This window comes from Eumetopias jubatus, unplaced genomic scaffold, assembly GCF_037043125.1.
Source record: "Eumetopias jubatus isolate StellerSeaLion01/CBP00866 unplaced genomic scaffold, mEumJub1_p1.0 scaffold_9, whole genome shotgun sequence".
Lineage (NCBI taxonomy): Eukaryota > Metazoa > Chordata > Mammalia > Carnivora > Otariidae > Eumetopias > Eumetopias jubatus.
In genome coordinates, this window is record NW_028274815.1 from 137,665,779 (window position 1) to 137,684,545 (window position 18,767).

General features: G+C 35.2%; 1 protein-coding gene across 1 annotated transcript in view; it reads right to left on the reverse strand.

Moving 5' to 3' along the window:
• The window catches only part of SYCP2 (synaptonemal complex protein 2), an 81,703-nt gene extending 63,832 nt beyond the window's left edge, over nt 1–17,871 (reverse strand). The window contains exons 1-12 of the mRNA XM_088026660.1: nt 17,848–17,871; nt 16,781–16,924; nt 15,873–16,001; nt 14,985–15,089; nt 14,512–14,536; nt 12,330–12,415; nt 11,616–11,701; nt 11,309–11,343; nt 10,329–10,471; nt 10,193–10,245; nt 9,011–9,056; nt 8,392–8,487 (exon numbers count right to left, since the gene is read on the reverse strand). Of these exons, the coding sequence (XP_087882786.1) occupies nt 8,392–8,487; nt 9,011–9,056; nt 10,193–10,245; nt 10,329–10,471; nt 11,309–11,343; nt 11,616–11,701; nt 12,330–12,415; nt 14,512–14,536; nt 14,985–15,089; nt 15,873–16,001; nt 16,781–16,924; nt 17,848–17,871 (972 nt within the window). The remainder of the gene's footprint in view (nt 1–8,391; nt 8,488–9,010; nt 9,057–10,192; nt 10,246–10,328; nt 10,472–11,308; nt 11,344–11,615; nt 11,702–12,329; nt 12,416–14,511; nt 14,537–14,984; nt 15,090–15,872; nt 16,002–16,780; nt 16,925–17,847) is intronic.
• Between the last annotated feature and the right edge of the window lie 896 nt (nt 17,872–18,767).

The following is an 18,767-nucleotide window of genomic DNA, read 5'->3' on the forward strand; positions in this document are numbered from 1 at the left end:
TTGTTGATAATAATTTCTAATAATTGTTTCTATTTCCTTGGTGTTAGTCGTGATCTCTCCCCTTTCATTCATAATTTTATGAACGTGGGTCCTTTCTTTTTTCTTTTGGATAAGTCTGGCCAGTGGCTTATCAATCTTATTAATTCTTTCAAAGAACCAACTTCTAGTTTCGTTGATCTGATCTACTGTGTTTCTGGTTTCTAATTCATTGATTTCTGCTCTAATTTTAATTATTCCTCTTCTAATGCATGGCTTAGACATCGTTTGTTGCTTTTTCTCTAGTTCTTTAAGGTGTAGAGTTAGTTGGTGAATTTGGGATTTCTCTATTTTTTTGAGTGAGGCTTGGATGGCTATGTATTTCCCCCTTAGGACGGCCTTTGCAGTATCTCATAGGTTTTGGACCGATGTGTTTTGTTCTCATTGATTTCCATGAATTGTTTGAGTTCTTTGATTCCCTGTTTGACCCAAACATTCTTGAGCAGAGTGGTCTTTAGCTTCCAAGTGTTTGAATTTCTGCCAATTTTTTTTCTTGTGATTGAGTTCCAGTTTTAAAGCATTGTGGTCTGAGAATATGCAGGGAATAATCTCAATCTTTTGGTATCAGTTGAGACCTGATTTGTGACCCAGTATGTGTTCTATTCTGGAGAAAGTTCCATGTGTGCTCAAGAAGAATGAATATTCTGTTGTTTTAGGGTGGAATGTTCTGTAAATATCTATGAGGTCTATCTGGTCCAGTGTATCATTCAAAGCTCTTGTTTCCTTGTTGATTTTTCTGCTTAGATGATCTGTCCATTGCTGAAAGGGGAGTATTGAGGTCTCCTACAATTAACATATTGTTATCAGTATGACTCTTTATTTTGGTTAACAGTTGCCTTATGTAGATGGCTGCTCCCATGTTGGGGGACAGATACTTACCATTGTTAGATCTTCTTGTTGGATAGACCCTTTAAGAATGATATAGTGTCGGGGAGCCTGGGTGGCTCAGTTGTTAAGTGTCTGCCTTTAGCTCAGGTCATGATCCCAGGGTCCTGGGATTGAGCCCCATGTCGGGCTCCCTGCTCAGCGGGAAGCCTGCTTCTCCCTCTACCAGTCCCCCTGCTTGTGTTCCCTCTCTCGCTATGCCTCTCTGTCAAATAAATAAATAAAATCTTAAAAAAAAAAAGAGAATGATATAGTGTCCTTCTGTGTCTCTAATTACAGACTTTAGTTTAAAATCTAATTTGTCTGATATAAGAATTGCTACCCCAGCTTTCTTTTGAGGTCTGCTGGCATGGAAGATGGATCTCCATCCCTTCACTTTCAGTCTGGATGTATCTTTAGGTTCAAAATGAGTCTCTTGTAGGCAGCATATGGATGGGTCCTGTCTTTTTATCCAATCTGCAACCCTGTGCCGTTTTATGGAAGCATTTAGGCCATTCACGTTGAGAGTGATTTTTGAAAGATATGAATTGTCATCATGTTGCCTGTGAAGACGTTGTTTTTATAGATTGTCCCTGTAAATTTCTGTTGTATATGACTCTTGGGGTCTTTCCACTTTTATAGAACCCCCCTTAATATTTCTTGCAGGGTCGGCTTAGTGGTCACATATTCTTTCAGTTTCTGCCGTTTGGTGGAAGCTCTGCATCTCTCCATCCATTCTATATGACAGCCTTGCCGGATAAAGTAGTGTCTACATGTTCTTCTCATTTAGTACCCTGAATATGTCTTGCCAGGCCTTTCTGGCTTGCCAGGTCTCTGTGGATAGGTCTGATGTTATTCTGATGTTCCTCCCTCTGTAGATAAGGAATCTCTTTCCCCTAACTGCCCTTAAGATGGTTTCCTTGGTTCTAAGATTTGCAAGTTTTACTATTACATGCCAGGGTGTTGGCCTGTTTTCCTTGATTGTGGGAGGGGTCCTCTCTGCCTCTAGGATGCGAATGTTTGTTTCATTCCCCAGATTAGGGAAGTTCTCAGCTACGATTTGCTCAAATACATCTTCTAGTCCTCACTCTCTTTCCACTCCCTCCGGGATTCCAATTATTCTGACATTGGAATGCTTCAGAGTGTCACTTATTTCTCTGATTCTATGTTCATGGATTCTAAGTTGTTTTTCCCTGGCCTCTTTTCCCTTTTTATCTATTATATTGTCTTCCAGGTCGCTTATTCGTTTTTCTGCCTCAGTTACCCAAGCTGTTAGATTATCTAGATTGGATTGGATCTCATTGATAGCATTTTTAAGTTCTGCCAATTCAGCTTTCATTTCTGCCCTTAGGGACTCTATGTTGCCATTAATTGATGTCTCCATTCTAGCCACTGTCTTCACAATTGCTAGCCTGAATTCCATCTCCGACATCTTGGTTATATCTGTATCCATTTGTAAATCTGCAGCATAAGTCATGATCTCTGAGTCTTTTCTATTTTGAGGGTTCCTCCTCCTAGTCATTCTGTTGATGGGTGTTTGAGGGATGTATAGAGTCCAAATTATTGACCAGAACCCAAGCAAGATGCACCTGTTTTCTAGGGACCTTAGGGTTGCTGGCCTCTTGTTTTTCCAGCCTGTCTTCTGGGCGAGGGGCCTGCCGTGCTGTTACTCAGGCAACCCTGTTTGGGCGGAGTTGCCCTGACCCCCTGTGGCAGGGGATGGGCTCAGCGGGAATAAGTTTTTGGGGCTTTTGTTCTCTGGCATCTTTCCCTGGCCACTTTCCATGTCCCTTCCTCGAGTCAGAGCAGAAGAGACCGTTTCCAACCCTCTGCCTCAGAGCAGAGAGACCGCAGTCTTTTCTTCAGTGAGCTCTCCAGGCCACACCGTCTCCGTTTCTGTCCGTGCTGCTATAAAATGCAGCGTCCTGGGTTGTGCGCCCCTCCGCAGCACCCACAGTCCTGCCTCCAGGTCAGGGCACGTCTCTGCCTTTTGTGCTTCTAAAACCGCCAGCCACTCCCAGTTCACAGGTGCGAGCCTGCCGCCCCAGGGTTTCCACCCCGGGGGCTGCCCTAAAGTCCCTTCCCTGTGGCTACCGGTCTGTGCCCGTCCCCAGGGCACGAGGGTGTCACTCACCGGCGGTGCAGGATCCCCACAGACAGGCTCCCTCCCGTTGCCGTTTATCCTCTGATATCTGCTCGCAGAATCACGGCTCCCCGCTTCATACCTCAAAACCAACCGCCTGCGATATTCTGTTTGTAGAGATCCAGGTCTTCTTACATCTCAGGCTGGTTTCGTGGGTGCTCAGAGTGGTCTGGTAGATAACCAGCTCAATTCTGGGGACCAGTTGAAATAGGGTCCCCTACTCCTCCACCATCTTTCCTTCCCCTAGAGCCTCCATTTCTATTTACACCTCATCAATAGCCTTTTTGATTTGGACTTGGTTAGATTTTAGTTCTTTTATTTCTCCAGAAAGGGTTTCTCTAGTATCTTCCATGCTTTTTTCAAGCCCAGCTAGTATCTTTATAATCGTCATTCTGAACTCTACTTCCGACATCTTACTAATGTCTGTACTGATTATGTCCCAGGCAGTCGGTTCTGCCTCTTGTTCTTTTTTTTTGAGGTGAGTTTTTCCATCTTGTCATTTCGTCCAGAGGAGAATAGATGAATGAGAGAACAAAATGCTAACAGTGTAACAACGACCCCAGAAAAATATACACTAAACAAATCAGAAGAGACCTGAAACCGGGGGAAAAGAAAGGAAAAGTAAGAAAAAAGAAGAAAAGGAAAAGAAAAAGAAAAAAAAAAGAATATGATCAAATATAATCAGGCTGGTTAATAGATCAGTGCCACACACTAGATTATGGGCGTATTTTGGTCTGTTAGAAAAAACTGCCTCCCAAAATTTTAAAGAATGAAAAACTTATATATGTACAAAAATAAGGGTAAATATGATGAAGGGATGGAATATGACTGTAGAGATGAAAATTATAAAAGATTTTATAAAAGGAATTGATAAGATAAAAAGTTGGTTGGAAAAAGGAAGGAGAAATTAAAAAAAAAAAAGAGAGAGAGAATGTGATCAGGCAGGAGACTAGAACAAAGCCATACACTAGAGATTTACGGTATATTTTGGTCTGTTAGAAGAAACTGTATCCCAAAATTTTAAAGAGAGAACAACCTATATATATATACCAAAGATAAGGTTAACTACAATGAAGGGATAGAATATGACTCTAAAAATGAAAAATAAAAAAGATTTTTTAAAAAAGGGATTGATAAAGATGTTGGTTGGAAAAGGGAAAAAGAAAACTTAAAAAAAATAGAAAAAGAAAAAAAATTTTAAAAATTAACTTTGAAAGACTAAAGAATCGGGAAAAAAGCCATGAATTCTATGTGCTGTATTCCCATAGTGCTGGCGTTCTGCCTAATTGATCAGTAAACTTGGTTCTTGGCTGGCTGTTCCTGCTGATCTTCCGGGGGAGGGGCCTGTTGCCGTGGTTCCCAAATGTCTTTGCCGGAGGCGGAATTGCCCCCCCTTGCTGGGTTCGGGCTAAGTAATCTGCTCGTGTTTGGTCTCCGGAGCTTTTGTTCCCTACAAGCTTTCCTTACAGCTTTGGAGGATGAGAGTGAAAATGGTGGCCTCCCAATCTCCACCCCGGAAGAGCCGAGAACTCGGGGTCCCGCTCCTCAGTGCGCCCCCACATAAAAGCAGTCAGTCACTCCCGTCTCCCCGGTCTCTGGCTGCACTCCGTGCTCACCTGGCCTGTGACCGAGCGTTTCTATCTCTGGCACCCGACCCCATGTGGAGTCTCCAAACCCAGCAGATCCCTGCGGTGCACGCCTGTGCCCCTCCTCCCGGGGGAGGAAGGAGAGTCTCCGCGGATCTGCCACTTTTTGGGTCCAGGCTGGAGGAGCAGTGGCCCGACTGTGTCACAGATCATGGTTTATGGCCACCCCGAGCTGAGAGCCCACTCCTCGGCTCTGTCTCTGCAGCCGGCTTCCCTGCTCCAATACCTGGGAGATCTGCCGCACTCAGGCACCCCAGGTCTTTCTGTGACCCCAAGGGTCCTGAGACCACACTGTCCCAGCAACGGTTCCATCCCCTGCTTAGCCACTGGAGCGATGTCCCTCAGCAGAGCCGACCTCTAAAAGTTCCAATTGTGTGCTCCGTGGCCCTATCACGTGCCAGCAGTGGCTGACAGAGGCCCCCTCCCCGCCGTCTATCTTCCCGAATATCGCCTCGGATTCACTTCTCCGCACGTCCTACCTTCCAGAAAGTGGTCGCTTTTCTGTTCAGACAGTTGCTGTTATTTTTTTCTTCGATCTCCTGTTGAGCTCATAGGTGTTCAGAATGGTTTGATCCCTATCTAGCTGAATTCCTGGGACCAGATGAAATTTAGGTTTCTTACTCCTCTGCCATCTTGCTCCTCCTCCTCAAAAGCTTTTTATCTTGATGAAACCCCAATAGTTCATTTTTGCCTGTTTCCCTTGCCTTTGGAGACCTGTCTAGCAAGAAGTTGCTGTGGCCAAGGTCGAAGAGGTTGCTGCCTGTGTTCTCCTCAAGGATTTTGATGGATTCCTGTTTCACATTTAGGTCTTTCATCCATTTTGAGTTTATTTTTGTGTACGGTGTAAGGAAATGGTCCAGTTTCATTCTTCTCCAGGTGGCTGTTATTCTCCCAATACCATTTGCTGAAGAGACTGTCTTTTTTCCATTGGATATTGTTTCCTGCTTTGTTGAAGATGAATTGACCATAGAGTTGAGGGTCCATTTCTGGGCTCTCTATTCTGTTCCACCGATCTATGTGTCTGTTTTTGTGCCAGTACCATACTGTCTTGATGATGACAGCTTTGTAATAGAGCTTGAAGTCCGGAATTGTGATGCCACCAGCTTTGGATTTCTTTTTCAACATTCCTTTGTCTATTTGGGGTCTGTTCTGGTTCCAAACAAATTTTAGGATTACTTGTTCCAGCTCTGTGAAAAGTGTTAATTGTATTTTCATAGGGATTGCACTGAATGTATAAACTGCTCTGGGTAGCAAAGACATTTTAACAATATTTGTTCTTCCAATCCATGAGCATGGAATGTTTTTCCATTTCTTTGTGTCTTCCTCAATTTCTTTAGTGAGTGTTCTATAATTTTCAGAGTACAGGTCCTTGACCTCTTTGCTTAGGTTTATTCCTAGGTATCTTACCATTTTGGGTGCAATTGTAAATGGGATTGATTCCTTAATTTCTCTTTCTTCTGAGTGTATAGAAATGCAATTGATAACTGTGCATTGATTTTATATCCTGCCACTTTGCTGAATTCCTGTATGAGTTCTAGCAATTCTGGGGTGGAGTCTTTTGGGTTTTCCACATAGAGTATCATGTCATCTGCAAAGAGTGAAAGTTTGACTTCTTCTTTGCCGATTTGGATGCCTTTTATTTCTTTTTGTTGTCTGATTACTGAGGCAAGGACTTCTAGTACTGTGTTGAACAACAGTGGTGAGAGTGACATCCCTGTCCTGTTCCTGACCTTATGGGAAAAGCTCTCAGATTGTCCCCACTAAAAATGATATTCACGGTGGGCTTTTTGTAAATGGCTTTTATGATATTGAGGTATGTTCCCTTTATACCTTCACTGTGAAGAGTTTTAATCAAGAAAGGATGCTGCATTTTGTTAAATCTTTTTGTTTTTTGCATCTATTGCAAGGATCATATGGTTGGGAGGCAACTTTAAACATTAGATTGAGTTACCAGAGAATATCTCTATAAAGAAGCAATATTTATAGTGAAATCGAAATGGGAAGAAACTGAGATGCAAAGATCTGGAAGTTTCTGGGCAGAAGAACCAGCAAGTAGAAAGATCTGAAATGCGCATGATCTTTGTTAAAGACATAGGAAAAAAAAAATGAATGTGGCTGGAACATGGTAAACCTAGAGAATGGTCTGAGATGTTAGAGAAATAGCTAGGGGCCAGATCATAAAGACCTTCATACACAATGAGACAAAAGAAGGATTTTATAAGCCGTGACTCCTTGGAGAATGGCTTTTAGGAAATTCAGAGAGAATACAGGGACAATGTTCTACTGCTACAGAAATCCAGGAGAGAGGGTTCTAAGTACATATTTTGGAGCAATCTCCCTGCATTTCTAGGTTAGTTTCTGGCATATGGCAGGCACTTAACATTTTTAAATGCATTTTATACTATCCCTACCATGTATCATACTATAATTGCTTATTTTCTTGTTGGAATCATCCATTAGACCAAACTGAGTGAAGGCAGGGACTACACTGACCCTATTCTATCCTCTTCTCCCAAAATTAAAGTTCATTTCTAAAGAAAGCCCAGTTAAAAAATATTCCTACAAACCCTGCTGGAATAAATACACCATTAAAAACTATCAGTAACCCTGAGGAGTACTGCTAATATTTGGAACTCAATTTTGATTTAAGCATTCTATGAAGGTGCTCTTAAATAAAAAGAAATAATGGTATGTGGAAATCCTTGGGGACATTTGTTTAATGTCTATCTATAGTTTACCTGGAACAAAACACAGGATTTTACAAGAGACAGACTAAAAAGACTAGATCCTCATTAAAATATCAGCAACTACAATTATATTAGTAAATGCAGATCAACTCTTAGTTGGATTTTTACAAAGTGACTATACAGTGCAGACTCGAAGTATGCCCATGGACTAAATACTAAGTGGTAGCTATTTGGAAACAATGGCTCAAGAATTCTCTTCAGGTTAAAAAGAAGTCAGTAGAAAACATACCATCTGGTTGGAAGGTTTAAATACAGTTACTATACAGCACATAAAGAACTAAGTCATTTCCAAATACTCCCATAAGAATCAATACCTCACTATTTTTAAATAGATTTTATGAATGGTTAAGACCACTCGTCAGTATCTGTTAAAATATTTTTAAATGAGTGCCTTCACATTTGAATAACTGGTATCTTTTCTAGATTCCAGTCCATATGTTCATATGACTATTAAATGTTATGTCATTAACATGTAATTTATTTCTGAAAAATCTTAGGTTAAAAAACTAGTATTAAAATCTAGCATTAGGGCGCCTGGGTGGCTCGGTTGGTTGAGCGACTGCCTTCGGCTCAGGTCATGATCCTGGAGTCCCGGGATCGAGTCCCGCATCGGGCTCCCTGCTCGGCGGGGAGTCTGCTTCTCCCTCTGACCCTCTTCCCTCTCGTGCTCTCTATCTCTCATTCTCTCTCTCTCAAATAATAAATAGATAAAAAAAATTCTTTAAAAAAATAAATAAAATCTAGCATTAATTTTTCTGTTGCAATAAAACATCTGAAATAACCTTCATTTGTAATTAACTGAATGGGTTACCATGCTAATCAAAACTATAGGGTTAATATTGAATTCTATTAAAATAGCTGGAAAAATAAACATACAAAAATCCACATTCTTAAATTAAAACATTTTATATATACACATATACAAACATAAAATGTTAGCTAGAATAAAGCTTACATCATTATTTCCAGCAACGTAGAATGATAGAGTCTGGCTCCCAAGATTAAAATCTATCCAAAATTCCTCAAGTTTTTCATCTGAAGGTATCTGCAACTGATAAAACACACATAAAAAACTTTATATACTATGATTTTAAAAGTGACAATAGAACAGCATGACTATGTTATACTCATGGTTGAGTTTTTGTTTTAGTTTTTGTTTTTTTAAAGAAAAGAGGACAAGTAGAGCATTTAAACCAATTTAGAAACAATCAAAAGAAATGCTGCTTTAATACCTTACACAGAAATTAGCTAGCTCCAAGAAATCACAAATATTCCAAGTACAAATAAAGGTTGAAAATATCAGTTTGAATATATTAATGAATGGTAAATCAATAATGGGCTTGACTTAAAGGAAAAAAAAGAAAATCTGAAGTGCAGGCTTTATATTTCAGTTACCCCGGGCTACAAAAATGTCACTTCATAAAATGGCTCTTATACACAGAATACAAGACCAGCTATATTTGTGATCAAGTTATGACTATTTTGAACATTCCTGTCAACTTGTAACCTGTAATTTACTAGACCATGTATCAAAGTTCATCCAATAACTAAAACATGTTAAAGTTAAAACTTACCTCATATTTATCAAGAAATGCTGATATGCAAGGAAATGTAAAGACCCTGAAATATAAAGTAGTTTGCATTAAAAAATATTAATAAGCCTGCACACTGTAATCTTGACTAGCCATAGAAATCATGTCTAGGATCAAAAGGAAATCAGGCTGTGGTCCTAATGATTTAAATAAAAATCATATCTCCTTCTAAACAAAACTATGAGTTTAATGGAAATTTGTTTCTGTAGAAAATGTATATTATTTTGAGGATACTACTCAAGCTCCCATTCTGACTACAGTGACTATGCCAATTTACTTTTTATGTTATTGACTAGGAGTAGAAATTCCTAATTTAGCTTATACTATTAAGATAATGGAAGCTCCCATAGGATTTACATGGGACAAGAAGAGTAGGAATGAATAATACAGCTAATAAAAATGACTGAATTTGCCGAACGATTTCTTGGTTAGATACTTTTTATTAGAAGCACTTAATATATAATCATCTCATTTAATTTCTACAACAAACATATGAGGTAGATATTATTAGTATTCTTACTTTACAGCTAAGGAAACTGAGGCAATTAAGTTTAATAATTTGCCCAACATTAGAATAGAAAGAGGGGAACCTATGATTCAAATCCAAATAACATGAGTCCCTGCACTCAACCCTCCCGTCTTTGTTTCCTTAGTAAGTAAAGTAAATGTGAACTCATTCATTCAAAAAAGATGTCCTGAGCATCTATAATATGGTGCCAGGCAATGAACTGCAAATACTGCTCTGTTACTATCAAAAGTGATAATTATCTTTCATTCATGCCCATTCCTGAGATTAAATAACCTCAGAAAGAGGTTGGCATTACAGTGCATTAATTATAAAAAAAAAAGATAATTTGTTTGCTATATATTTTTATTCCAGTATGTGGATGAAGGAGGTAGCTCAAATAATGTTTATATGAGATTTTTATTTTTCCTCAAAATTCTGCTAAAAAGTACAAAGTAAAATAAGACCAGTGGGAGATTATTTCAGTCTACCAGTGTAGCAAGTTATTACATGGTGTTATAATAAGATATTGTTTTAAATATCCCTGTGTATTTTACATCCCAAAAGACAAAATAAATTTTAAAGGTTCAACACTGTGTTCTTCTCCCTTTTGAGCTAGTTCTTTATCAGTAAATGGTTGACTACTGTATTAAGTTTACCTTCTCTTGTCTCCAAGCATGCCATTTACAAGGTTGAGAAATACTCTGCAATCCTAATTTTAAAAAAAAGAGACTTTTAAAAAGTATAGTAATAAAAAAAAAACTGTTGTTATTTTGTTGTTTTTATACTACTTACCGTTTCAAATTCAGAGTCTTTAATTCCTTTAAATGCATTAGCAATAAAATCCATTGAAAACCACTGACATGCCAGTTCTTGTCTTTGTTTTTCTGTAGTCATTCTACATAGTGCTTCTACGATACCTACTTGTAAGTCATAATCTTAAAAAAAATTGTTAATGTATTATTGGAAATTATGAAAAATAAGTTTATAAAAGTCATTGTTTATAAGGAATTAGAACAAGCAAGAGAAAGAAGAAAATATTAGTGTCATTCACTCATCTTTTGCCATTTTGTTCATATGGATTAGAAAGATCTCATCAGCTCAGAAATGAATACAGCCCAAATAACAAATTTACTAATAGAAGAAAGGAGTAAAACTTTTTTTTTTAAAGGATATTTGAAAGAAACTCCTAAATATTCAAAGACTAGGCCATTCCATTATTAGAGTTGTGAATTGCAAAACAACTCACATGATAGTCTATAAATCACAGAAACTTTTACTTTATATGATGGTTATAGTTATTCCAAAGTATTTTAACCAGTGGTTTGTTCTATATGTAAATCACTACACCAAAATTTTCTCATATGAAACTTCGAAAAGATTGAGTTCTTTTAATAAACACATTGTTTAAAAACAAATCTGTAAGCCCCCCAAATATTAAACCTCCAAATTCATGAAATACCTTTTGAGGAATTTCTTAGGGAAAGTAGTTCAAATATGTTAGAAAATTAAGTTATTATTCATAAATCTACCATTAGGCACAATTTATATGTGAAGACTCTTACTGTCATGTTTAATTATTATTTTAGTCTCACAGATATAGATCATTTAATCACCTATTAGTAATTAAAAATTGCTTGATTGTACATAATTTATAATTTCCTCACATAATCTCACTACATCATGTTAATATTATTTTGACTAAAGAGATATTATATTCTATTAATAAATTTGGAATAATTTCAAATATGAACATTTTGAGAAAGCATACTTACCTCCAGCATCTAAAATCCTTTCTCCCAAACTACTCCTGTAAATCAAAATAATAGATTACATACCAAACTAGTCCCAATTAAATAAAAAAACCCACATATCTGGGGGGAGAAAACTTCACTAAAATTTACAATTGGCTAGTATCACAGACTTTTGCAGAAAATAGAGCCATAAATTATATTAGAAATCTACAACAGTTTATCAGTTTTAATTATTAATGCAACTCATGGTTGTCTTATAGCCTTATAAAATATCCTTTAAATTCTTAACCAGAACCACTAATTAAAGCAACATAGTACAAATTATTACATGAGAATTAACATTTCTTGGTTAAAGAGTATTTTCCTGGCTTCTTGAGGCATTTTGTCAAGCATAGCATTCATTTTTTTTAGAGTCTAGAAAAGAAAAAAAGATAATGCATTAACTTTATATATCCAGTGAAACATTATTTAGATAAATATTCTAGGTATACAAACTTAGAAGCCTATTTTTTTTCTTAAGCACAGCATTTTATGCAGGGAATTGGAAAGGGTGGAGGAAAAAATATGAAGTATAAAAATAGTGAATACAAAAAAACATGAAACAAAGGATATCAAGAATTAAACATAACATGATTCCAGTTACACTCTTTGCAATAAGACATACGCTTATTACTCTATTATAACAACTCAAGCAAAAATTATTACCTGATATTTATTCTTATGTTTATATAAGCGTACACACATACATATACTAGTACAAGTTATTTTTAGCATTTAAAAGCTGAGAACTCCTAATATCTGGATGGTATAATTTATTTTCATACGAGCTAGATGCATACATAAACACAAATAGCTATGAATTTTCAATAAATATTTGGGTAACATAGTTATCACATCGGGCAATGAATTAAGACAACAGAAATACACTACATAATTAATTTAGTACCAAGAAAATATAATTATTCCTTTTGACGAATCGCTACTAAATTTGCTTCACTCTCTTGTTTTTAGGTTTAAAAGAAAATCTAACAAATAACTTTACCTCCTGCTGAATACAAATATTCACTCTTGCGTCAATAACCAGGACACAGATTCGAGGCACGAAACTTTCCACCACTTGCCTTTTACCTGAAAGTGTTAAATCATTAATGAATGTGCATTTTAAATGGCAATCTTGTATGCGTTAATGAAAGAGTGTACTAGTTCAGAGAGGCCCGCGGACTGTCCTGCGCAGCAGCAGGAAACATGAAACCCAGGTCCTACCTCTCCCACTAACTAGCTACGTGGCTTTGAAAAAATACCTTTCAACAGATGTGACTCATCTTAACTCTGGCAAAGGCATAACTTCAGATTCAGCTTCTCCTTTAAGCCCTAAGGTAGGACTTTTTCAGATGAAATAAACATAGTTCAAAAGCGGAAAGTTCTATCGTTAAGTTCTTAATGAAAACTGGCCTCACTGATTTAGTCATATATCGAAAGTTCCATAACGGCCATAAACACTCCTCGACGTAAAGATCTAAATATCTTGACCTTTTTTCTAAAGTTAACCCTATTCTCAAAAGACAAGGCTTTATCAATACTAAATAGATTCAGAGGAATTTGCCACATGCTATTTCATAATGCAAATTTAAAAAATAATTTTAAATAATGGCAATACTACAACCGAAAATACACAACTTTCCAAAGTGACTACACTGAAGGTAAAAAAGAGAACAAAATCACTCAATTAGGTAAAAAGATATATTTACTTAAAAAAAACACTTGGATTACTTCATATTCACTGGTGCTTTAGGATTGTTTTCTTCCCTAAAAACTTAGGAATTTAAGCTAGATTATATGTCAACTATAAAGCAATCAATGAAAAGGTAGCATTAAAATAGCAATTGAGGTTTTAAAACTTTTTGGCTTTGAAGGCAAACTGTTCCTTTATTTATAAACAATTCACCAGCCTCAATGACCAATCCTAGGTAATTCTTCTTCAACCAACAGAAATAATTTGTTGGAGTACTTGCTTGGCATAAAACAATGACCATTCACAAGTGAGGATGAGTTGTTATGTGTTCTACATAGTAAAAATTCTGTCTCATTAGATCAAGAGTTGGCAAATTATGGCCCACAAACCAAATCCACACCACTGCCCATTTTGTATGGCTCTATTATTCATCAGCAGGTACTCTACGGAAATATCTGAATGACTGAACCAGCGGTATCAAAGTGAATTTCATTCTATTCTCATGTACTTAACCAGTATCAGATACCACTGAATGGCTTCAGTAATTAGCATGGGCTACAGAGTTGATGTTTCTTAATCAATTCAAACCAAAATTACAAGGCAAAAATCATTCTTATATGAGAAACTTATACTTCCCTGAAGTCATTTCAATGAAAGTAAGGTTATCTGAATCATAAGTAATGCCAAACTGTTTTATACATTTCCCAGGCTGTCAAAAATTAAAACAAGGAGTGACATCTCCATTCCCACCCAAATTTATAGGAGTATGTTTTTCTAAGCTCCAATTACAGGTTCAGCAGCATTTCTGGACACTGATGAAGTACAAAGGAAATTTCCATATTTCAAAATCCATTTAAATGTTCAGCTGAGGGCTTCCACCTAGCCTTCAGTTGTAAGTGATTCATCTGCGATGCAATGACATTCTAAAAGGCAATATTAAGAATCTAATATAATTCCATAAATGCTTTCCAAGTGATGAACATGCTCAATTAAAAATCAAGCTCATGAATTGGTATCAGTATTTGGCATTATCTGCATGAAAAGATATTTTCTAATGCAATTTACATAAAATCTCATTACAGATAAGCGTAAAAAAATGAACATTTGCAACCAATTCTGATTAAGAGCAAACTAACTCTGAGCCTTAATTAAATGAAATGTCATCCCCTCAAAAGAGTGCTTTCTCATTAGTTGACCTATATTACAAAAACACTGTATTCAATTATTGTAGTATCTTGAATTGTATCAATAAGATATCTGTGGAAATCTGTTTTCTTTCTTGTTATATAAGTACCTATATAATATCCTTGATCTCTTTTGCTTGGCCCTAATATAAAGCTTAAAATGTTTACTATCTGGTCCTTTACAGAAAAAGGTTGTTGATCCCTAAATTAGCTTCCTAATATTAGGACAATACTCTGAGGATTGCAAAGTCATACTAAAACCCTAATAGCAAATTATTGTTTTAAAAGAAATAAAATATTTCTTATACCTTCATCATTGATGTCATGTATGACCTGAAAAAAAGTGAATATTTAATTTGTATTTATTATCTTGTATTATAAACCATTATGTTGTATTGATACAGTAGTAAATATTAAAATAGTATTACAGTAACAGATCACATTTGAATTCACCATGTAATTAACTTTTATTTATTAACTATTTAATTTTATTAATTTTATTAATTATTAATTATAATATAAATATTAATAAATATTTATATATAAATATAAATTAAATTATATATAAATAAATTATATATAATTTATATATAAATATAAATAAATTAAAATAAATATTAATAATTATTAATCAGGATAAGTGCTTTATACAATCTGAACAGACTAATCCAATCAAGCCACTAACCAATCTGTTAGTGACTTAGGCTCTGGACATATAGAACACGAATTGTATTTTAAATAAACACATGCTTGTAAGATTGGTTAACCAATGTGATTTTACCATCAGAAGATCAAATAAGTCTTCTATCATATTTATAACTGCCTCATCTTTTGAATTTCCTCGACTGAGAATAATCTCCTTTGATTTTTCAAACCAGGCAACCATGTAAAAAAAGAAATGTATACATTAGTTACTCTGAATTCAATTTTAATAATTTTAAGAATGTACTTATCTTGCATAAACAGTAAACCTAGGAATAAAGAAACATTAAAAATAAAAATTCCAGTATTATATGAAAAGAAATTTTGTGTTTTTAAACATCTTTGTTGTTTTCATTTTTTGGTAACTCACTATATTTTAACATTCTTTAGATGGGAATGGATGAACTAATCCTAATTCTAGGCAGAAGACCTTGATTTCCCCTTTCAAATTCCTAGTTCAGGTACACTCATTAATAGATGAAAATAAATTATCATAAATTACACTCTTTTGGCATTATTATTATTTGAAAAGGTTTGATGTTATTTTACTTTAATTAATTCTTATATTTGAGAATATACTACATCCTAGGTACTGTTCTTACCACTAGGTATACAGAAATGAATAAAACAAATAAAAATCAATATCCCACATTCTAGCATGGGAATTAGATAATAAACAATATAAAAAGCAAAACAAAGTGAGACAGTAAATAGATGAGAAAATAAAGGCCTCAGGAAGTCTTGTGACCTTAAATTCACATGATCATCAAGGAGCCTGGTATGTAGGGTGTCCTTTTGATCTTTATCTTTGTAACATAGACCTCAGGTTACAAAACTATTTATTTTACCTAAAGCTTTATGTAAAGTCCCCAAATGTATATTTCAACAGTTTGAACATTTATTTTATTAGAAAACACACCTTGAATACTATTTCCCCTCACATAAATATTACATATTCTGTACTTATCTTTTGGACCAGTCCTTGTTTTATCATATTTGTAAGTCCAGCTTGCCCCAATATAGTGATATTTCTGCCACATCTTCCAAAAGAAACCAAAATGGTTGAAACTGCTTGGATATCCTTTTTATTAAGCTCCTAAAACAAAAAATATACATTTAAACATCTGTAAATACAAAATAGTGTGGAACTGGCACTGTGCTTAGGAGTACTGTAATCCTTACAAATCCTCAAAGTTAGCTCCTACCACCATCTCCATATTGCAAAATATGGAAGTGCGCTTTAGAGAAACAAGGCCTAAAGCCACCAGCCTGTGAATGACAAATCCAGTATAAAAATGCAGATTTGTGTAAATTCAAGAAACTTTAGATGATGGTACAATGAATCAGTTACCTTCCATTCTAAACAGCTCCATACATTTAACTAACGGAAATAAAAAATGTTTACTCAATCTTTTAGATTCATAACAAATCTCAGATACGGTGGGAGATGGTCAATAATCACATTTTCTCCTGCATAAAAATACATTACATATAATAAATCGAGTCCAGGATTTTGGATAAATTTTGTTTATTTTTGAAAGCACCAAGCACCATCTCCATAACATAAATATGCTGAGAGGTTTTTTAAAAAGTTTTTCAAACTTCAAACAGGTAAACTATTTTTCCTCAGTTTAGGCCACACTTAGTAATGGTAATGCTATGTAAACATAACTTTCTGTATATTGTATTTAGAAAAGAGTAGTCTAATATGTTATTTGGGACTCTTCAGATTTTTTAAAAAATTAGCACTTATTCATATAATTATAAGCAAGTTTGCCAAAGCCTTTTTATTCATTTCTCCCAAAGGAGTATTTCTTCCTAAAAAGAGTGCTATCCAATAATTTTAACAATCATTCAACAAAAAGGAGTATTTACCCTGCATACAAGGTCATCCAACTTGTGGAAAAACTGCTTGCTGCATTTAATCTTCACATCTTCACAAATATCAATTTCTAAAAGTGTTTTCAAAGGCTTGAAATCATTTTTCCTTAAAGCATCATCAATGCATTTTTCTAACTGCTAGAGAAATACAGTAATGGCACAGAGATTGAATCAAAACCAAAATTAGTCACCGTATGCAATCCAGTAATTCAAGAATTGTTGTCCCATGAAAATTCTCAAAAGAGCTTATATCAATTCACTTATTTTAAAAAAAAAAGCTGTCCACTACTAAATTTGGAGAAACAGAGAGAGATCAAGCTTCTTTCATAATAGCAAGATTCTACATTAAAAATACATATATATTCTACTAATTTTCCACTTCATATCCTTTATTATAAAGTCATCATTATGTCGAGTTCAAAAAAGAAACCTATTAATGAAAGAAATAAACTTTATAGTAACTAATACTTAACATCATGGATAAAACCGTAACACATCTGAATATCAATTTCTTAATGAGGTTTAAATAGTTTTAAAAAATGCATAAAGAGAGACAAAAGCACTGATTGGAAACTATATCAATATAATTTAAGATTTACATATATAATTTATATTATACATTTATAACCTTTACAAAACCCACCATCCTTACTACTAAAGTATAACATCACTAATAAGGAATTTTTATACTATAATCTGATCACCAGATTTGGTGGTAAATTGCATACATGTTAAATAGATATATTAAAACTTCTTACCAAAATGCCCTGACATAAAAATATCCAGGCATAAATTATACATGAATGACTGCATAATTCTTTTCAATGTAAAAGGCATATGTAAATCATCAGCATCTTTCATACCTCATAAATAACAGATTTTGAAAAGAAACCTACTGAAAAAATGAAAGAGTAACATTTTAAATTATTCCACTCTTGACCATTTCATAAAAACAAATAAGCTTCATTTTCCCTAAAAATATGGCACTTAACACCTATAAACAAACAAAAGTGATTTTAGGAATCAAAATACTTCCTTCCTTTTGGTCTAGGACTACATACCTGGAGATCTGGTCTTATGGGCATTTTGATTTAATTTTAAAACAGCAAGGCAAAACAAACACCTGTAAAACAAAACATATGCTTTCAGTATCTTACAATCTATTGTTTGTTTATTGTTCAAAATCTTAATACGCATAAATAAGCATCGGTGCTTACACCAAAGGCAATAAATAATTTCAAGTTCCTCACTGTTTATGAAATTACACATGTGAACCTGGGCAAGGAAGTTTCTGGAGGAAAGCCTGAAGATCATTTATTCAAGCCTTCTTTTTTTATAGATTACTTAAATAAATATCGCAAGTCTTGCCAAAGGCCACAAAACTAGTTAGTGAAAAAATACAAACCTGGACCTCTCTCATTAGGAATTTCTGCTATACTTGTTCCAACTTTGGGAACAAGAAGAAAAATAATCTTGAATTATTGTAAATGAAATTCAGTCTAGTAACATAATATTTAAGAAGGAGAGAATATGCAAGTGTATGGCCAAAGACTAGGCTATATGAGAATAGAGAAATATGCAATGAAAAGAGGAAAAGAAAACCTAAGCACACTGTCCCTTCAAAGAGTAGAAACAGGAATCAACAGGGTTACGCTTTAGCACTACCTACCATGTTTCTTTTTTTAAGATTTTATTTATTTATATGAGAGAGAAAGAGCAGGAGGAGAGGCAGAGGGAGAGGGACAAGCAGACTCCCCACTGAGCAGGGAGCCCAAAGTGGGGCTTGATCCCAAGACCTTGAAATCAGGCCCTGAGCCAAAGGCAAACATTTAACCGACTGAGCCATCCAGGCGCCCCAACATCACCTACCATCTTGACAAAAGCATCTACCATTTTCAAGTGTGATTTGGCAATTAGCTCTATAAAGGAAAAGAAAGAGCATCTTTTCTAGATATTATAACTGGAACAGTTTAAAAATAAT